Source organism: Stegodyphus dumicola, chromosome 7 (genome assembly GCF_044657685.1).
Source record: "Stegodyphus dumicola isolate Sdum_Otavi_A_Nest chromosome 7, ASM4465768v1".
Lineage (NCBI taxonomy): Eukaryota > Metazoa > Arthropoda > Arachnida > Araneae > Eresidae > Stegodyphus > Stegodyphus dumicola.
In genome coordinates, this window is record NC_140774.1 from 14,758,615 (window position 1) to 14,781,771 (window position 23,157).

The window sequence follows — 23,157 nt, forward strand, 5'->3', positions numbered from 1 at the left end:
TTTAGTTGCGGGAGAAGATGCATTAGATTAGGAAAAAGCTTCTTTATTAACACTGTGCATTCTTAACACACAGTTGTTATTGCAATATTAGGACGCAAGCTACAGAACTTTAGTTTTATTATTTTCCTTAACTATTAACAACAAACCGAATCTCTACATATAATAAAAGAAAGAGGCTATCTGTCTGTCTTTCGTTCGTGCTGCGCGTACGCTGATAGATCCAGCGTGACGAAATTTGGTACATAGGTACATCTAGACAAGAGTCAGTGCACGACGAAGCGAATTTTTCAAAATTCGAATCAGACTTTTTTCATGAAATCGCATCATTTTGAATAGTTTCATTCTTTCAGAAATGTGGTTTTGGCAACAGGGTTTCATTCATTGCTTTGGATACTACCCTACTGACTGTTTACTCTGGAAAATATGAGATTTATTGCTTATTTCATTGTAAATTTTTTATATTATGTTTTAATTATATATAAATTTAATTATATAAAAAGGTTTGCATGACTTGTTTTAGGAAACAAAGTTCTTAACTTTCTTTATACCATTTGAATTCTTAAGATTTTGCAACGGGAAGTTGGTTAATTTATTTATTAGATAATTAATATTTGTGTTAAGGGATATTGCATATTTCATTGTATTTGTTTTATATATAATACATTTTCATTGATACTTATGTTTTTTTCTTTTTTTGTTATTTCTCTTTTTGATAAATTGGTTCTGCAGAGTAAAATTCTGTGCAGTTTTTAAGTTTAATGTTTGGTGTTCCCTTTAGGCGTTTTTCTGGTACATTTAAAAGCTAGACGAAGGCTGGTCGCTTAGCGGCTAGTATACAATAATCAAACAATAAAAATATTCGGTGATTCTACATAAAACGTTCGATTTGGGGAAATAAAAAACAAATTTTTGAAAATCTGTGTCCATTTGTCTGTTTGTTTGCAACATCATCCACTCTGGATCTACGGGGAGTTGAATTTCGAGAGATTCGTGTTCCAAAAATTCGTGTGAAAATATTTCGATCATTATCATCTTCGTACAAATATTCTCTCTTAATCCGATGAGGTATTAATTAAAAACTCTGAAAAGATATTTTCCCCACTTATTTTTTCGAGCGGCAATAGTCGCGCGCGCTGTAAATAAAAATGCTTTTTTTTTTTTTTTCTTTTTAAGTGTTGCCACTGCTTGTTTTGAAATACCAGAACTTGTTAAACAAAAATTTGTAAGTTTTATAAAATATGAACTAAAAATAGCATTGCCAAGCACTAACTATATTATTTTTATGTAAGGTCACATTCTGATGTTGAAGAAAGCACGCGATTGCCTGTGACATCATTGTATGTCGAAAACATTTCGTTGATGTCAGCATTTTGAGTAAATAGCTGCTGTTGGCAATATTTTTTCCTTCAGATTAGGAAAATGGCACGATACGTAATTGCCGCGTTAATTCTTTTATTGATATTGAGAAAAAGGTTGTTATATTATACTAGAAAGTCGGCGGTCATACGAAATGACCGCTGTTCTAGATATTATAAATTTTAATTAAAACAATTTGTGCAAAAGTTTCTGTTAATTCAAACTAAACTACCCAGGGCAGGCGGCAAGGACGCCCCTTCGCTTACTGCCCCACGATATTTTCCAATTCTACTTGCTTAATTACTTAAAGTAGAGTGCAATGAAGAAAACCACTGACGGTACATTTCTTAAGAGCCACCGCTAGCTCAATAAATAAAGGTGATTTAAATAACGAAATGTTAATTCACATGTCAAAGATCTCTTTCTACACAACATTTCTTGTGTAGATCTTTCCATCATTTTTTATCTCGCCTTGCAGAGGACCAGCCATTATTTTTAATTTTACGTCCGTTCTTTCACGAACTCTTGAACAGGCAACATAAAGTTGACCGTGTCCAAATGCAGGCTCACGTAAAAAAATGCCAACACGCTTAAGCGTTTGCCCACACTTATGGATGGTCATAGCAGAGGCAAGTTTTACAGGAAAATGTCTACGTCTCAATTGAAAGGGCAAACCTGTGCCACGGCAGCTTCACCTCATTGGCTAGTACGGTTACGCAAGCAGCCAATAAACTATCGGTGAAAAACAGACACTTAAGCTGCATATACAGTATATGGGGTGAAGTAACATTATCTCCTCCGAAACGGCTGGCTCCCGGACTTAGCGAAGCACACCGCTCCGCAGGTCCGCGGCACGCCATTTTAACTATTTGCGTCTTCGTGGGACTTCGAGATGTTAATTAAAAACTAATTTTCCCCTAAGTTTTCCCTACGTTTTTAACTTTCTTTCTTGCGTTTTTCTCTATTAGAGGGATTTGGCTACGTGCCAAATTCTTTTTTCTCGAATATCTACGGAACGGCGCCGAGTTGAAATTCGATACGCGTATCGTCGGACTCCAAAAAATTCTCCGAACCCATCGATACTGTTCTGATCTTCGTACGATTTTAATCGGTTGAGATATTAATTAAAAACTACGGAAACGTTAGAGTGGCAACAATAAACTATCGGCGACACACACTTTAGCCGCTTATATAAAATAAAAAGATTAAATTTATATCATGACGACATACGTATTAGCCTGAAGTATCAAACGTTTTTGTTTTGCAATAAAAAAATTATTTACGAGTTATTTGCAAGTTGAAAAGAATGAACTGATTTCATTCATGCTGAAATGTTTTTATGCATTTTCCATTCAGGTGTAACATAGAACTTATAAATTTTATCTTGCCCGCAACATGCTCATCTGACTGGCTTTCCCACTATTGCAATTTAAATTTTGACGATTGTTTACTTAGATAGCAGCAAGTAATAGATCAATTCTTTATTTGAAGAGCATTCGTAATAACTCCATATCCTACAATAGGTTGAAACGGCACAATTATTACCAGGGAATATAACTTTTGAAATGGACAGACACCATTGCTTAGTAATTACAGTGTAAACGTAGACACAACAACATTACGCTTCACCTTCTCTGACATAGATATGTAAATTGCCTACTATGGATTCGAGCCTATTTCGTTAAACTCCGCATTCAAATCTAAGGCAATATTCTAACATTTATAAAGCTTTTTGCTTCTGCGTTTTACTTTGAATTATTTATCAGGTAATTTGCTATTGTTTTCGATTCTAATTTACTTTCGTAATAATTTAACGGCACTGTTGAGGCAACCTTGGCAAACGGTCTTTGAAGCTGCGTGTCTTCAGAATCGAATTTAACATAAAACGCATAAATGCACATCGCACAGAGGAAAAGACAACATTGCTTAGTGAAATGCAATTACTGCAGAGAAAGTATTCTGAAGTGTGTGGAAACAATGCAAAAGAAAGCTGTTATAATGTTGAACGTACGAAAGGACAGGAAGAATCTATAGTTGTACGATAGCAGCATCTCCCGATACGGTTTATTATTTAAAGTTCTGCTTTTTATGGGTCTTGTCAACGAGTCGAATCTTACAAAGAAGACAAGAATAATCGGATATGTTTTTGGAATTTTTGTGGTCGTACGTCTAGTGGACCGTCTTGTGATGTGGTTCACATTCTTCGCAAAAAACAGATCCAGCTGGCAAAAGGTTTTTGGAAATCTTATACAGGAAATGATAAGCGTCTTTATTTTCATTCTGCTGCGTTGCAAAAGGCAGCAAGTATCTTTCCTACTTAGAGCTAACCTGAATTTTCCTGAGCAACATCGGCGAAAATGTTTCAATTATATAGTGTTATGCTTGCTCATTTTGCCAATTTCGATGTGTTCCGTTTTTGTGTCGTTTGAGATAAATCAGCCAGACGGAAGCAACTACTTCTATTCATTCGGTATGTCATTACGAAACGACGTTCTAAGAAACGCTGTTACATTTATTCAGTTTTCCGTTACAATGTTAATCTATCCAGTGTTCAATAATTTAATAACTGTACTGTATTGCGTCATATGCTATCGCTACGCTAGATCAATCACCCATCTCAGTGAAACAGTAAAGACCTTTGAACCAAACGCCTTTTCAGCAGCAGAGCAAATTCGTGTTGTGAAATATCATACCAGAATCATGCGTCACTTGGAAAAAATCCAAAACACATTCTCGGTAATAACATTTTGCCTTTACTCGTCCAATTCTTTTATTTGCTTTGACAGTTTATACATATTAGTGAAGGGATTACCAGTAAGAAATACATTCTTATACAATATAATAGCTTCTCTCTCGTTAGTGAATTCCTTGACGTACTTGGCACTGTTATCTTTTATCCCGGAGCAAGTACCCCGCGGGTTGAATCAGTTGAAGGTTGAGTTCAACATCAAATGTGACTGCAGAGTGTATTTACGCTTAGAAAATGATCCGGTGGGAGAAAGGGTGATGCAACAGCCGAATTTCGTGTTATCGGGATGCGAAATTATCCCACTCAGAAGATTTTCGTTTTTAAGTGTAATAGCGAATATCATCACATATGGCCTCCTTGTCATTAATCTGAAGTGAATTTTTACCTCGAGTCAGTTTTACAATTTGGTTCTTCAGTAACCACGCTTAAAAATTACAATGATCTGCGGACACCGTCTCCTTCGAAATCAACTACTTCGCATATGTTACTACCAGTGTACTTGTATTTTGAAAGTACAGTTCATAAAAATTCATTTAATTCTTTCAATTAATTATTTATCAAAAGAAATTAAGCAAGTGTTTTAAGTATTAAGTTAATAGAAAAAATTATATTCGTTTTTTTGATAATTCTAGGCTATGAGTTTCTGGACAATATTTATCGTATTAATTAAATGTTAAACAAACGCTAGTGTTCACATTAACAGATAGATCAGAAGTCCATTCTTGCTCAGCTGTTCTAAGCTGGGATATATGCTGTTGAACTTAAAGTCGGACTTAAGCTGGGATACGTTAAATTCAAATCGATACTTTGTCTTTATGAGTTGGCGATGTTGACCCTTTCTTAACCAGATAGTAAATTAAAAAGAAATTATAATTTTCGAGGCACCACTGTACAGTGCAATGTATTCAGTTTTCAATGTAATGAGATCGAGCAGTGCGATGAATAATGTAATGATATAAGTGGTAATGAGATAGAGAAATCTGTAGAATCATTACGTTATTTTGAAGCAGGGGACGTGAAAAATGTGCAATTTCCTCGCCTAGACTCCAACCCTGAACATCTTGAATACGCGTGGAGTATGCTTCCAAATGCACCACAAAGGCATGCCGAAAGGAGAAGAAAATACCTTATATACTTTTCCGTTTAAAAGATTAGAGGACACAATCGCCAAATCCTGGTGGTGACGAATTATCGTACTCCATCTTTTTTTTTTTTTTTTTTTAATTCGAGCGCCACATGTAGAATTTTTTATTTTTATTTATTTATTAGCGCAAAGCGGCAATTTGCACAGAAGGGGTTTTAACTTCGATTTTTCATTTTGCGTTGATTCACTATAAACGGCGAATCACTTTTTAAATTATTGACACCCAATATTAGAGCCCTGCATTATATTTAAAGAAATTTAACAATGAAGAATCTGCGCATATGTATATATGTTTCTCGCACTATGATAAAACAACGGTACCTACAGCCATCAAATTTTCAAAAACATAATCATCCACTGAATATGGGCATCTGGAAATCCGAATTTGGAATTTGTTTTATTATCTGTTTCATATTTTGTAAAGCATTTATGAGGTTTTGATTAAGAAACTCAACAATTTCAAAGCGAGCGATGGTAACACTGTACGAAAAACAAAACATTTTTTCATCTCCAGCGCGCGAGACTGTGTATCGGAAATTCTAAAGATATGTTCATTTAAATATTTTGTGATATTGCTGTTGAACTAATGGAAAAATTCACGGAACCATGAAAATTCGCTATTTTTAGAACCTGTAATATGAGTTCTAAATAACCTCAGAAATTCGAGAAGCCAAAGTATGCCACTGCATAATTCTTTTCCAATAATGGAATTTTCTATTAATTTTCTATTAAGAAATGTTAAGCCTGAAAATGTTTTTCTGTGTTGTATAACCGCCTCATACACAAAATGTCCTCTCAAACCAATGTATTTTCTCATGGGCACTGAAACAGTCTGTTTTTTGTCTTTTCTGGAAATCTAGGAAAATCACAATTGTAGGCTTCGAGGACCACGTGAGGTCCGTGGACCAGAGAATAAGAAACCTTGCCCTGGGTATATATTCCTAATAACTTACACTTTAAAGTTTACTGCTTTTTATAAGCTATTATTAAGAGCAGTTTTGTCATCAACCTAAAAGATTTTTAACAGTGTTTTGCTCTCTTCATTTCTATTCCATTTCATAAAGAAATTTATACAATTCGAAAGCACAGTTAATGACAATTTTGAGTTTTCCGTAATTTATTATCAGTGTGTTTGAAAATTTAAAAACAACTACTCAGAAAAAAAAAATACGTCTCTTCTGATTCTTTTTAGTCTAAATCCACACCCCAAAATTCTTCATGTGTATAATGTGTAATTTATTGGCAACATCTAAATGATCTGTGATAACTTCATAGATGTAATCTGAATCACTTCAGTAAGGATGTTCTCTGGTGAAACTTATGTATTTCGTATACCTTTAGGAAAATTTGTTTTCTGTTTCACGCATAAAGTTTGACTCACTTTAGCTCATAATTTATTGTTCGTGTACTGTACTTTATATTTTTATTCCTGTGGGCTAGAATTGGGGAGCAAGATGGTTGATGACATAAATATCAAACGCTAGGCATTTTAATGACTATTACAACTACTATTAACTAATGTATATAATTACTATTAACTAATTAAATACTGTAAAAAAACAGTATTTAATTTTGGCAAATAAAATTGGTCTCACGGATAAGATGGTTTGGATTACGAAAATGATAAACATAAATTCAATCGATGTAATTTAAAAATCGCTAATATTATTTATTACGACTTTTATACTCAATGTGTGTATTTTTGGTATTATTACGTTTTGTTTTATTTCCTGTTTGCATAATTAGATCCTGTGAGTACTCGTAAGTTGAAAATCATATTATAATATCCAACAAATAATACATTATTGGCTTACGGGGATCCGTGAATATGTTTGTGCAAAATCCAAAGCCTCCGCAAAGAAAGTGAAATATACTATCCAACAGCGTGAAAAACCAAATTCGATATCGAAAGTTTAAAGAAAGAAAATGATGAATGACAAATGAAGAGGCGATACATTAGCTATACGGGACAATTACCAAGGTCATGTATCAACATTAAGCTTATAATGACCATCAGTACTTTGTCTATGTTAAAATGTAAAGGAACTTAGATGTAGATTAACTGTAGAGGATTCCTTTCGCAGGAATCGAACCTCGGACCGAAGCACCAGTGTTCAGCCGCTGGTGGACGCTTCTATCTTAGTCTTACCAGTTAGATTTAACAAAAATATGAATTGTAACTCTGTGAATTGTAAACTGCATCGGACAGTTTCTGCTTCACGAAATTAATTGCTTCAGTGCCAGTATTTAAATTGGAATAATGTCCAACCTGCTCGTGCGATTTTTCGAGGATTCACTATTTATGCAATATTTGAGATGTATAATTCAATTATGAAAATATTCCATGAATCCTTTCATAAAATATTCCATGAAATAATGTACGTTTAATTATTCCTCTGGGACATGACAAATGCAATTTAAATTTTGATGATTGGTTACTTAAGATATTAGAAAATAATAGATTAATTCTTAGTTTGAACAGAATCCGTAACATCTCAAAACCCTACAACTGGTTAAAATGCCTCAATTATAAAGAAGGAATTTAAATTTTGAAATCAATACATTTTATTGCACACTAAACATAGGTAAAAAAAAACATCACTATTAACACTTCAGACAGACTCATAGATTGCATAATACAGGTATAATAAACACGCATACAAAAGCAATATTAGAGAATGGCATTTAGTAAATTTCTTTTCGCTTCTATGTTTTACTATGAATTCTTTATTAGGTAATTTGCTTTTTCCTTCGATTGAAATTTACTTCCATCCTTAACGACACTTTTGGGGTAACTTTAATAAACCACTTTTGAGTTTAATGCGAGTTCAAAATCAAATTTTAAATATAATGAACAAATAGATATCGTTATTAGGGAAAAGAATTATAATCTTGCCAAGTACATTTATAGGAAACAAATATATTGTCGTTTATGGAAATAAAACAAAAGAAAACTATTATAATGTTCAACGTCTCGTAGAATAATCGAACTTTGCAAAGAAAACAAGAAGAATCAGTTACCTTATAAGGTATTTCTCCCACTTCCTTAGCGTGCCTTCGTAGTGTAACGGTAGCACGCTGGGCCGGTATTCCAGAGGTCCGTGGTTCGATTCCCGGCGAGGGCGGTTGCATATTTTTCATCTTTTCTGCTTCTAATTAGCCTAATGACTCTACAACCTTTTTTAATTTTTGGTGATCGTACGCCTAGTGAACCGTCTTGAGCAATAGTTCCTATTCTTTATGAAACACCTATCCATCTGGAAAATGGTTTTTGCGAATCTTACTCAGAAAATAATAAGCATCTTTATTTGCACTATGATGCGTTAAAAAAGACGACAAGCAGCTTTTATACTTAAACCTTGTAGAGTCATTAGGTTTTTTTGAAGCAGACGATGTGAAAAATATGTCGGTGCTCGAACCTGGACCACTCAAAAACGCGTCGAGTGTGCTACCGTTACACGACGAAGGCATGCAGATAAGATAGCAGAAAATATCTTATAAGCTAACCTGAAAATTTCTGATCAACGTTGGCAAAAGTATTTCAGTTATATAGTGTTATGCTTGTAGAATCATTAGGATCATTAGGATTTTTGAAGCAGCAAACATGAAAAATGAGCAATCCCCTCGCCGAGACTCGAACCTGGACCTCTCTTATACACGCCGAGGGTGCTACTATTACACCAAGAAGGCATGCTGGAAGGAGGGAGAAAATACCTTAAATGCTCTCCCCTTTTTAAAGGCGACAGGAATTGGGGAACCGAATCGCCAAATCCTGGTGGTGACAAATTATTGTCCACCATGTTTAAGTTCGGGCGCCACTGTAGAGATCGTGAATTTTAAATTTGTTAAACATTTTTTTTTTTTTTTTTCTGCTGAATTGTATTAGGTGCAAATGTGAAAGAAATGATGCTTAATAATGAAACTAAAGGACTTAATGTGCAGGAGCGAGTGCAATAGCAGACTAAGTAGACTGCGAGCTCTGGAACCTTTCAGATTCCTTTTTATTCAATTTATTAATATTCATTAAATTTAGTTTCAGCAATACAACTTTATGAGCATAGCTTTCACTAATTTCGTTCTGTTTGTATTAGAGGTTATTTGAAAGAAGGATAATTCACTTGAAATGACATAGCTTCAAGTGACCACCAAGCATTAAATATATTCTGTAATATTATTAAAGAAAATATTAATCTATCGTACAGTATGGCTAAGTAACTCTCAAGAAAATATATGAAATTTCCTTATGTTTACGTTTAGAAACTAATTTATAAGCGAAAGGCTAAAAATGCATAACCATTTGAATTAAGAATTTCAAGGAATAATCGTTTAAAGTTAATAATACAGGTATTTATTTAGAAAGCATAAAAGATTAGAAAGATTTTAGAAAGCATAAAAATGCGAAATAATTCGTATTTTTATGCTTTCTAAAAAGAATTATTTTTATTTTATTTATTAGAAATAAAATTATTTTAATTTATTTTATTTATTTTTATTTATTTAGAAAGCATAAAAATTTAAAAGCTATTAAATATTAAACAATAGAAAATTAAATTTTAGAAAGCATAATTTTTTTTATTTATTATTTTAGAAAGCATAAAATATTTTTTATTTATTTTAGAAAGAAATTTTATTTATTTAGAAATTTTATATTTTAGAAAGCATAAAAATGCGAAAAAAAATATAGTTTAAAGGAAAAAATCTGAACGCTTTCGGATATTATGTTGTGCCTAAAGGGGCATTTTTTAACGCTTTGTGTGTTACGGTTATTCATTAAATATTATATTTTTCGAACTTAAACCATAAAATTCAATTCAACAGAAATATCAAAAAATATTTAAAAAGAGCATATCTTTATAATTTCCGATACACAATGTAGTGCGCTGGAGGTAAAAAAAAATTTTTTTCGTAGAGTGTTGACATTGCTCGTCTTTAAATCGTTGAGTTCGTTAATCAAATATTCGTTAGAGTTTTACAAAATATGAAATAGATAATAAAAATTCCAAATTTGGGCTTCCAGATGCTCGTATTCAAATGAAGGACTACGTTGTTCAAAATTGGATGCATCTAGGTACCGTTCTTTTATCACAATGCAAGAAACATACATACATTCGTGCAAATTCTTCGTTATTTAATTTCTTTAAATATAATGCAGATGCCTAATATTTGGTGGCAACAGTTTGAAAAGTGAAACGACGCTTTATAGTGAACCAACGCAAAATGCCAAAACGAAATCAATAAGCCTTCTGGGCAAATTGTCCCTATAATAAATATGAAATAATAAAGTATGAAATAAACATAATGATTAAAATATAAAATAAATAAAACTCAAACAAATTTCGCAGTTACAGACGAATATGAACAGGTGGGAAAATTTAAAGTACTGCCATACTAGAATATTTTGTCTTGATTCGTTTGAAAATTCATTAGCAAAGCATTGCAACCCATATAAGAATATTATTTATTAATTAAAGAAGACTTACCATAACGGTGACCGCCAAAATCCATGCAAGATGTATCAATATACTGAAAAAATTTGTAGAGTCCATAATCAGATACAACGGGATTCCAATTCTGAAGTTCTTAGGAAAAGCACAGATGTGAGCATAAACAAGCAAGTTCTGATGATTACGAAGAAACTAAAATATCCTTTGAAACTGATCCGCGGACTTTTGAAGTATCCTTCATTATCGAGATAGTAAATTTAATTACATGTCAGTATACTGCTGTCTCGGATTTATTTTACAACCGCTTTTAATACCAGCTGCTGTAGAATAGGGTTACTCTTATTATCTCTTCTAGCAAACTTTAATTGTAAGATTAATGTAGCAGTGAATTGATATTTGATATGTCCGGTACGTTTAGTGTTCGTGGTATTATTTTCCTCGTTTTATAAGTCCTCAAGATTGCATTATTGGTGCTCGGTTTCTAATAGTTAGTTCCAGATGGCGGGGGGAATAATTGATTTTGAAGAAATTATCCACTTTTTATAAATAATTTAAATTTTAATACACTAAAATGCGTATCTGAAGTAAACAGCTTAAATAATTGAAATGTTATTTTGTGAAATTGTGTCAAATATTAGCCTAATATTTTCTTATTTTGCAACAGTTTTAATTTGAAATAATTCGATTTAAAAACAGTTGTAAATATAACAGAAAAATATAAATTAGGAAAGAGATAGATTTTATAAACGCCTTACGCAATTTTATATATTCAATTTTAAATTCTACCAAACTAATTATTTGACTTATTGTCTGAGGATTTTTCAGTTTCCATAAATTACGGAATTATTGAAATGTAAATATATATACGGAATATAAACGGAATATATACGGAATGTAAACGTAAAAGAATTTTGCATGGGAAAATATAATATGAAAATGTTGAAATATAAACAAATACGAACCGGCGATAAAGGAAACTAATATAATTAATTAATTATTGTTAAAAGATTTAAATATAAGCCTTATTTTTAAAACTTTCAATGCAGTTACCAGCTTTATTCCATCTGCCGTTAGATTAAGCACAGTAAATTAATGTCGCAGAGTATTTGCTTTACTTCAGTATTTATGTTTCGGACGTCTCAAGATTTAATTAGCGAAAACAACGGTTGGAGTTTAAATAGGATAATTATAATTTTCTACATGCACTACACGGATAAATGTTACGTTTTCACAAACTATTATTCGAAATTATGGAATTGGTTATATTTCTAATCCAAATCTATTAAAATTTTGCGGCGAAATATTCACTTAGTCTTGGTGCAGTCAAAAGAAAGTTATCACTGATTACCTATGAAGATTTTAAAATACAAAATACTAGTCACCCACTACAAATCTCGCACTCTTGTTGCACTTGTTTCTGGATGCTTATGATTCACCTTGGGAGTTGAGGAACGAACGGACAGTCATGGTCACTTCAAAGAGAATTGCGGTCGCAAATGCATACACCAGCAGAATGTTAAGGTATCCACTCTGCCCACCCACAACACTACGGTGTGGATAACAAAAAAGAAACACAAACAATGCGTACAAAAAATAATATAATCATCTGCACTTGGTTGGTTAACTCCAGAGTTCTTCAAGTCACTGCACCATTTAGCGAATGCTAAGAAGTCAAAGAGGCAAAGCGGGTAATAAAAAATAAGAGCTAAGGTGTTTCTTCCACTCTTATGAAACGAATAAAAAAAAGTGAAACAAAAAGAGCATGCGGGAACGGGATTTCTGTAAAGGTCTTGTGTCGTCAGGTTGCCTGGTCCGACAACTTTGACGCTTCCTGCATCACCATGACCTACATGAACCTGAAGATGGAGTGACGTCACGATGGAACGAGTCCGTCAGAGTTCTATGACCTTTTCAGAGGAGATTGCAACACACATTTGATTGCAGTGGGCAAATAATAATGAAAAATTATCAACAAAACAGCTGGGTTGAGGCTACCGTTTACACCACTCGGTGCAGAGGTGGTGCTCCGTTGGGTCGGACTATCGCGAGAAAATAAGAGAAGTAAAACAATCGTCAAATCTTTTTCTTTTGCATCTAATTAGTCATCCAAATAATGTGTGTCAGATTCTAAGTTTATGAATGTAGGTCGTGGTATGCGGGTGAGGTTAGATATTCGATCTATGAATAACGTAGGCTGATGTGTTTTCTTAATGGGAAATGTTTACGTTTTCTGCGACCTGCTTCTCGAAAACACCCAGCGGTAAATGAAGGCACTTTTTTTCTTCGCATCGGTTTTCCATCAATTCCCAAAGTGGCAAGCATGGGTTCCCAAGGGTCGAAACGATTCACTAGATTCTAAGACGATGGTGTCTATTTAATTTGCGAAATTAAAAACTGTTAAATATAAAAGAAATTTTCCGCTTTTTTTCTTCTTCGAGTACTAAACCAGAAGACCTTTGTGATGAGAAACAGTTCGGCTGTATTCGAATGCGGTAAAACTTTGTTGAAACTTAGCGTTACGTCATTAACACACTCTCCGAATGACAAAATTGCGTTCCGTAAAGTTAACTTTCTACGCAAAAAACGGGTTATATTTATTTCACATTGAGAAAGTATGTTTAATTTATAATTACAGTTAAAAGGGGAAAATGAAATAAATATTAATAGAAAGGATTTCTGTTGCTGCTTAATAAGTAGGTTCATTGTAAATGGTTCTAACTACTTTTTCTATGCTTAACATAGTAGAAGCCTCGTTGAACTATGTAGTGACTTATCCCTGAGTCCAAGTGTGTAAATGAAAAGTCCAGAGAAGGGTTAAACTCATCCTTTATCATCTCAAACTAAGAACACAGATGGCCCCTTTCTCGTGTTTACAGAAAAGCCTACACTCTTGCTTTAACAAGACAAGTGGTGTAGGCTTTTCTGTAAGCACGAGACTAGAAACTCAAGACAAGAAAATAAGAAACTAATCTTAGGCTAAACTAAACTGAATTTAGCCGAAGCTGTATTAAATTATCTAACGCAGTTGGCCCTCCTTTAAATTAACCGGTGAATATCAGGAGGCATGTAATAGGAGCGTAGTTAGTTTTAGACAGCAAAGTAGCCTGACGGCAAACACACTAAGGACTCCTAAGCTATTCTGTTGAAGTAAGTAAAACCTTCCTTTAAATAATCTTTTACCTCATTTATACGTAACGTATAAACTTATTCTGGTTGGGTATAGTAGGTGGGAAACGAGAAAAGACAGTAAAGCATGTTTAAAAATTAAAATACTGTTACAAACTTTAAAATAAACTTAACTTAAAATAACCTGCACGCGAAGCAATAATTTTTAAATAGCTGTTGATTTTTGCTTGGGGCAGTGTCTGAGGCAATTCATTAAAAGTTTTACGGTAAAAAAGGGGCAATTTTTCAATCCATCTAAAAAAAATGTGATTTTCTTTCTTCCTTCGGGTCAATTTCTATTACAAAATCAGACAGTCTCGTACCTTTTTTAATAAATTGTTTAACTTTTTGTTCGTTAAAGCCTCTTTTTCGCTAACGCTGCTTTCATTGCCGGCTGCTGTTGCAAGATCACCCACTTTTTTATTCGGTATTTCACGATCGTCAATCTCAACTCATTCTTTGATTTCGTGGCCTCATTAGGTGGTGGATGAAGATTCCGCACCACCAGAATTTGGCGATTGGGTTCCTTAATCTCCAGTTGCCCTTTAAAAGAGGGAGTATATAAGGTCGATTTGGTAAAAGGGGTATATATAAGGTCGGTCGGAGTATATAAGGTAAGAATTATAAGAATTGTAAGATTTGGAAGCTCCCTTCAGCCCACCTGTACACGAGTGTCCTATACCTCAAAAGAAAGGACCTCGTCTTTCCACAAACGAGGGCAGCCAGCGACCCAGCTGCCCCCAAACAATAAATAAAAAGAACTAAATTAAAAATAAGGAAGCACATCTAACACAAAACTAACAAACAAAAACCACAAACACAAAATCACAACATTGAACAACACCACAGATATTTAAAACCCACATTTAAAACCCAGTGTAACGGTTAGCACACTCGGCACGTATTCGAGAAGCCTAGGTTCGAGTCCTAGCACGGGAATCGTACATTTTTCACGTCTCCTGCTTAACAAAATCTTTATGTCTTTACAGCCTCATTTTGAATTGCTTCCAAAATGTCATTAGTGTGTTGTGCTTTTTTCGTTTAATGCTTTATTTGCAGAGATGTAAACATGCCTGATTTAAGACGCTTTTATGTTTATTTTGAATGTTTTTATGAGTCCTTGATCCGTTGTTTCGATTATGAAAGTGGTGTTCGGTGGAAAGAGTAAAACATCTATATTTGGATGCAACATTGCGAAGACATCGGTACATGTTCTGACAGTATGATCGAGAATTAGAAGAAACTGAATAGAGACAATTAAGGTAATGCCTATACGCAAAATCGCTTTTCGCATTGCTTGAGGATCCACTTAGCTCTACAGAATGTGCTTACAGTATTAGATGTATCATTAATTAAATGATGTAGCTTCGATTCAAACTCCTGTGCTTTCACTACGAACTATAAAAGACTTCGAACAAGGATATTCCACTCTAGTGCTTTCGCTAACAACTATACATTGCACCACATATATTATGCGTATAGAACGTACGATGAAACCTCCATTATTAGATAAGCTGTATTTATGTATGAATATTTGTTTCTCGCGTTAGAGAAAAACTGCAGCATTTAGAGCTAAAAAATGTTCATTCCGAATTTCCTATTAAAATCCTGATTTTTGTTTTAAAATTTATTTCACGATTTGCCTGAGTTTAATGAATTTTTAGCAAACAAACCTAGGCAATGTATTGCCTTTCCACGGAAAAATGTACTTTTATCCTGCCCACGCCAGTGTGTCTGCATTGAGGAAAGTATAAGACATTCGACTTTCAGATTCAATCTGTCTGTTATATTCGACTTTCAGATTCAATCTGTCCGTTATAAAGTAACTAACTAGGTTCTAAGAATGAAGATGGTATTGGAGCGGGCTTTTGCTCTTTTAGGAATGGCACTTGTCAAGAACAATTTATGTATCAATTAGATAGGAACTGCTCAGTATACCAAGCCGAAACTCAAGCATTAAAATCGGCGTTAGTATGGCTTAAAGCAAATCACGGATCTGCGCATATATACTCGGATAGCCAAGCCATACTAAAGTCTATAGGTAAATATAATATCTATAATAAGAATATTATTGAGATAAAGGAATTATTATCATTTACAAACGCAAAACTCTATTGGATACGTGGACATCAAGGATCTACCGGTAACGAAAAGGCTGATGAATTAGCCAAACAAGGGATCTATTCCACCAATCAACTACAATGCAAGATTCCTATGAGCTTCATCGTTAGGATGGCCAAGATTAAAATATCTACTATATGGCAAAGAAATTGGAATAATGAAGGAACAGGACGCCACGCATATATGCTCTTACCAAAAGTGTCGGAAAAACGACATCTTAGTGATTTCTTCCTACATCAAATTATCACTAATCACGGAGCCTTTCCGGTCTACATAAATAGATTCAAGCTTAAAGCAACGACTTGTTGAAGTCAGTGCGGATATGAATCTGCAGATGCTCTTCATATGATCGTAGAATGTCCAAGCGTCTCAGCCAAACGACGAGAAATCTTCAATCAAGCTTTGACTCTGGAAACTTTGAAACGCTTAGTAATGAACGACAAGGGACGTTCTCTACTGGCAACATTTATGGAATATATTTATCACAATGAATTAGAATTGTATCTGTAATTTGTATCTCCTTTTGAAATATTACTGTTCTTATTCATTGTATCTCTTATTTCAACTTATGTTATATCATTTCTAAAATATCTTTTGTAACGATCAATGTTCAATTATTTATAGAATGTATTTTTAATACTTAATATTTGTTATAAAAATTCCTCATAATACAGTAAGACCCCGCTTAACGCAGGGGATACGTTCCATCAAAGTACAGCGTAATGCAAAACAGCGCTAAACGAGGCTATCTTTACATGTAAATATTGGGGTTAGGGGAAGATGGCTAGGAAATTGGTTAGGTATTAAATTTAAAAAGTATGTTTTTTAATAAAAATAAAACCAAACATTTATTTCTTAAAGCCCAAATTAATACCACATTATTATTTCTTGCAAAAATAAAAACAAAATATAAATAACAAAACGAATATTCTTAAAAAAAACAAATAAAATTCTCAGTCAGTCATATTTAGTTAGCCTTCCGCGTTTTCAGTGTTCTGCCTTTTTGTGACAAAAGCATCTAATGTTGTTTGCCTTTTTCTTTTGCGTTGTTCTCTTAAAAGTTCTTCATAAACGGATAGAGCATCTCTAACACCACGCCTTATTTTTGAGCTCCTGTCAAAATTCGGATCATTTTCAATGAATTGATCCATTATTTCAGTTATGGTAGACAAACTCCTTTTTACAAACGCCATCGAAAGTTCTCTTTGCTCTTCTTCTGAATCACTGCTGTCAACATTTTTGTTTTCTTCTTGTTCAGTTAATTCCTTGAAGCCTTGAAGCCGCTGCTTCTTGAATTATTTCTTCGACATCTTCCACATTTACCCCTTCAAAATATGTCTGTACAATACCGCACCAAACAAGAAATACAAGTACACTCTTTCGGATATGTATTTGAAACCTATCGCTGCATAATATTTCGGGGAATCCCCGTATGCTGCGAGCGATTTCGTGGAATCCCCGGGTTGAAATAAAAGAGCGCTAAACCGAAACAGCGTTAAGCGGGGTCTTACTGTATTGTATTAAGATTCAATATACTGTAATGTAATCTCAAATAAAGACGTTGGTGAGGCCAACACATCTCCTAGTCAGAAGACTTCAAAATTCATACTAGGTATTTTAAATTCATGATTTGGCTTTATTATATTCATTGAGCTTTTGCTTTAAATAGAAAAATTTCTTAGCCTATGGTTCTGGTGATACCTCTGCTTAAGAGGGGCGGACCAGATACTCCACTTTCGTGTTATAAAGTAATTAACTAAGCGGTTTAAAAACAATAAGCGCATTTTTAATAATATTTTTTTTTCTTTTTAATCTGAATGATTTCAATAAAAGTGCATTTATTTCATGACATAGCAACTTAAAAATTCAATATTTTTCAAAATGTTTCAGAAATATTTGTATGGATAAAACCAATCTTGCCTATTTCTGCTTAGGGCCGCCCACCAGTGGTAGTTCAGTTTGGTGTTCGAATTCCACTGAACAGGCTGGTTGCATATTTCGTCGTTTTCCATATGTCTAACGTGGATTCGTGTGAGTACCCTTAAAAATTCATCCACGAAGGCATCCCTTAGGCAGATAACCCTCGAGTGCTTTGCCATAATTTAACTAAACCAAAGCTATCTAAGGTTTTTCTTTTTAAATAAAATTTATGAACCATAACCATATACATATATACCTTTTTCTCAAGCTGAAATAACTAAAAATATGCGAAATCCCTTTTGTAAAAGAATTCATAGAACTCAACATGCTATAAGATTTTGTTTTGAAAGTAGAAACGATTCAATAAAATTTTGTTTAAACCGTAAAGTATAGAAATTTAGTGTGAAACGCACATTCCTTATAAAATAAAGTAATATCTATACATCTTTGTTAGTTGATTTCTATTTCTGAAATAATGTTTTTAAAATAATGTGAAATATTTATTAAAAGGCATTCAAAAAGTATATCAGAGCACTTTATATTTACAGAGAGGTATCAAATTTTTATACTACTGCTTTTCTTTGAACGTTCAGACCCTCTCCTGTTGAGTATACTTTAACTTTCCTCTTTAGAAAGCTGTCAAGTTAAGTAAGAGTGATCTGTTAAAATATTCGAAGATTTCGTTTTAGATGTCAGTCATATGCTCCATGCTAGAAAGAAGCTCAAACAGTTTTAAGATATTGTAAAGTTTTTTTTTTTTTTTTTTTTTTTTTTTTTTTCATACGGAGCTAAACTACACACTTGTTCACATAAGTCCTGTAACCGGTCTTTATTTTCGTAGTCTTTCGTCGAAGATATTTACTTCAAGTTACAAAAATATTTTAAATGACGCAAACTTCATGTTTTGGTGATTTTAAATTTAAAGAAATTAATTTGGTAAGAGTTACGAAATCTAACTTTTTATACTTTCGTTCGTTTCCTACACTGACATTTAAGAAAATTTCGTACCAATTGGAAAATTTAAGAAACTAAATAAAAATTTTAATTTAAATTTAAAAAGTCTGAGAGGTTTCAGATTTTAACGGTCGCCCAAAAGGGTCTGTTAAGGTTTTTTACGCTGAGCTCGCAGACTACCAGGTAGGATTACGGCCCTCCATAATGGTCTGATAATAAAGCAACAATTAACACGCTATTTGAGGTGTGCGGGAATGCTTATATTTTCACAACTACAAAACTTTACAATCGATCTAAATACACCTTTAGACAGATTAACGGCATAATAGCAAATACAAGCACATATGGGAAAAATTTAATTGGCTAAAGGGTATATACGCTTCTAAAATGGCAAAATTTTGGTAGAGGGAAAGCTCCGTGAGCATGCGCGACCTCGTGTGAGTGGCTTTAGTCCTAATTAAAAGAAAATATATTGCTAACATAAACTTTTTTTACTACACCTGTCAGCAAAAAATATTGTTACGAAATGTACAGGCGCGGTGAGATGGCTTCCCCGCAAAGTAGTTTTGGAGTTGCCATAAAATGGCAAGTTGTGCAGGGTTGCCACATTTGGCGAGAAATGGCCCATTTGGCTATAAAATTGGCGATATTCCATGGACGGTTGGAGAACCTTCTGGAACGAATTCTTACCGGCTTAGCCCAGAATGTTCCCGAACACAAGCTGAAAGCTATATAAGCCCTGCTGGTCTGCAGTCAGTTAGTGAGTGCGTCTCAGAGAGTGTGCCTCGTCTAGAGAGCGTGCGGAGTCGATCGAGTTGTCAGCAGGGCAACGAGTGCCGAGTGGGTCGTCGAGTGCATCGCGAGCTGTAGAGTGGAGATTCTCGAGAGTACATGGAGTTCCGAGAACGACCAAGCAGATTCGGGAGCTGTACTCCGGAAAGAAGAGTCGGGTGCTTTGCAGGAAGCTGTCTCCACCGTGATAGCATGATAACTTGAAGGCTGTGTCGCTGATCGTGTCAGCGTGTTTATAGTAGTTCATCGACGACTGTAAAACGTGTTTTGGAGCTGTCCCGACAATACTGGCTAATAAAGTGTGTTTCGATACTTCATCAAGTGTCGTCGTTATTTACTCCAAATCCACACAAACCCCGTGCGAACGTGAAGGAAGAAAATAACGCAACAATATATAAGAGGGCAGAATACTTTTATATACACTATATTCCAGTGTATAAAAATGATAGATTTAAAAGTAAGGAATGAGCATAAATAAATCAGATTTCTGTATGTATCTATAGGCTGCTTATTTTAAAGAAATAGCACACAATTTGAACTTAAATAGTTGCATTATTGGATAGCATGGAAAGTTGGTCATCTTATAACGTATTTCTCCCACTTTCCTAGCGTGCCTTCGTGGTGTAACGGTAGCACGCTGAGCCGGATTTCCAGAGGTCCGTGGTTCGATTCCCGGCGAAGGCCGTAACATATTTTTCATCTTTTCTGCTTCCAATTAACCTAATGACTCTACAATCTTCGTCTTCCGTTATATCTCCAAGCACATCATCCAATTCTGTTTCATCTCCGCCATCACAGTTATTCTGATTTATAAATAAATAATCATCATCATCTGTTCCATCTTTCAGCTGCACCAAACACCCTTGCTCCAGCACGATTTACATTTTCTTTCTCAAAATGAATGTCGGCATTTGAAACGAGCACTGTGTTTGTTTTCGCGGGAGCCATATTTACTACTAAAAGAAACACTAGATCAACTGTATTTCAACTAAAGCAAATGCGATTTACTAAAGGCCTTCGATTTTTCACTTCAAAATCACAGCTTCAAATAAGTGAAAAACGAGAAAACATCTGACTCCTAATTCCGTTGAATAATCCTCCTAATTCCTGCATTGAATACAATCCAACCTCTTTGAATATAATCCTCATTGAATAAAATCCTCTCCACATGCATCTTTAGGGTTTCTTCGTGAAGCATTGAGTGTGCGTTATACGACGAATATGCCTAAAAATTAAAAAAATGTAGTTTGAAATTATAGGTGTGCGTCATACACCGGTGCGCGTTATAAGCCGAAAAATACGGTATTTGTTATTATATATTTAGTAACAACTTTTACAGCCCAAAAGTCATTTCGAAATAACTTCAAGTTTTTGACTAATTCTGGTGAGGAGAAGAAAAAATCAAACAGCTATTTAAAATTAATTTTTTCAATCTATTTTTTTCTTTTTGGATTGGCAGGTTTCTTAGAGAAAAAAAAAAGACAAATGATATGCATTTATTTTGCATTTACATTCAAGAAGAATACAGAAACATCATTTTATGGGCAACAGGGTAATTAACATTCAAATTCTTTATTAAGATGAGCATGATTGTATCTGATGTCAAGGAATTGTTTAGAACACTGAATAAAAATATTTAATTAAAAAAAAAGTTTTTTTATTCATGCGGCTTATCAGCACCGGAGGTGCTATTGTTCTCCAAACTCTTTTCATCCGCATCACGTTTGTCTCCAAATCACTTTTTAAATTGTTGTTGTCAAAAATATTGTCACGATTTATTATTTAAAAAAATAATTAATGAAGAATATATGTATATGTATTTAAGCTTCTCCATTGTAGTAAAATGACAGCACGCTCCAGCCGCAGAATTCTTAACATGTCCGTCCGAACTTGGGCACCTCAGAGTCTGAATTCTGAATTTCGAATTTCATATTCTGTACACTCCTAATGAATTTTTGTTTAACAAATTCAGCGACATGAAAGCGGCCGTTTGGGTAATATTAAAATAATGTGTGTTTATGGTAAAGTTTCGAGGGCTATCTGCCTAAAAGGAGGGATGCCATCCTGGAGGGCTTCCTAAGGGAAACTGGCTCGTATACACTTACAAATGGAGGAAACCACGAAAAAGCCCATGCAGCTAGCCAGTTCGCTGGATTGAACCTCGGACCGAACTACCAGTGTTCAGTGACTTTACCGTTCGAACGCTGAAGGGCCTTAATATTAAAGTAGCAAGTGAAAATTACTGCATGTTCAATCGGTAGAACGCAGCTGCAAATGCCTGAGTATATACTAGGCACTTTCGTTTAAATAGTCTTCCATGAAGGCTTTCTCTTAGACAGCTAACCGTCTTGTTTTTCACCGTATTGCTAATAATCCGGTGCCCACCAGCGGCCGAGCGGTAACGTCGCTGAACACTGGTAGTTCGGTCCGAGGTTCGAATCCCGCGAACGGGCTGGCTGCATGGGCGTTTTCGTGGTTTTCCCCGTGTGTAACGTGTCTACGAGCCAGTTTCCTTTAGAAAGTCCTCCACGAAGGCATCCTTCCCTTAAGGCAGATAGCCCTCGAGTGCTTTGCCGTAAACTAATGAATGAATGAATGAATGAAATGCTAATAATCCGATCCAAACAAGTTTTCTTGTTCTACTTCTTTTGCAAAGGTTTAATGTTAATAAAGCAGTTTTTATTAACAGTTTTGGTATTTATATTAAATAATTCGCTCCTACCTACTTCAGTTAAATACACAGCCAAAAATATTTTAGCATTTTTGTTATATGAACGTTAAGTTATGCGAACGAATCTGGTTTTCAGCGAAAACAAAAGAACCAGACAAGACTGTTATTGTAGGTTCTTCTTCTCACCAAGTTCCGAGGCACCGCATCTCAATAACTTTCAGCCGGTCAGCTCTGAGAAGGAGTTTTCCGGATGTAAAGGATTGCTCGAGAACTTTCCGAGTGATAATAATTAAATCTGTTATTGATTTAGACTGAGACGTGAGAGTTATCTTAATTAATTTATTGTTTACTTTAGGAGTTGTTGCCTTTATGCTGTATGTTTTTATCTTAAATGTCAAGCGGATAGTACGTATTATTATAAACAAATGTAGGATGCAATGTTTTCTTCGTAAAGTTATTAGATTTTCCTCTGTAAACAAGGTTACGGTGAATAAAAATATTTTTGTTTCAGGAAATAAAGTAGTCAATTTAGGCCAGAACTCTACAGATTCATAATTTGTATAAATATTCACAAGTAAAACAACTAGTATATACTTTTGTAACCCTTGCTAGGCCTTTTCGAATTACAGCTATATTTTTCATAGTTATATTTACAGTTACTGTTTCTAGTCATATTTTGCTACATTTTTATACAATTGCGAATATATCTTTTACAATTAAATAAAACATTTTCAGTCGTTGAACTAAATTATTTTGCGTAAGACCGAAGAGTGTGATATTTGATGAATAAAGTTAACACGCAAGAAGTTAATAATAAAATGGCAAAAATAATTCTTATTAG

At 34.2% G+C, this 23,157-nt stretch overlaps 1 protein-coding gene across 1 annotated transcript in view; it reads right to left on the minus strand.

The window, feature by feature from the left end:
- The window catches only part of spz4 (Spaetzle domain-containing protein 4), a 62,831-nt gene extending 50,330 nt beyond the window's left edge, over positions 1 to 12,501 (minus strand). Inside the window, exon 1 of the mRNA XM_035352801.2 lies at positions 10,730 to 12,501. Within this exon, the coding sequence (XP_035208692.1) occupies positions 10,730 to 10,795 (66 nt within the window). The 5' untranslated portion in view covers positions 10,796 to 12,501. The remainder of the gene's footprint in view (positions 1 to 10,729) is intronic.
- Between the last annotated feature and the right edge of the window lie 10,656 nt (positions 12,502 to 23,157).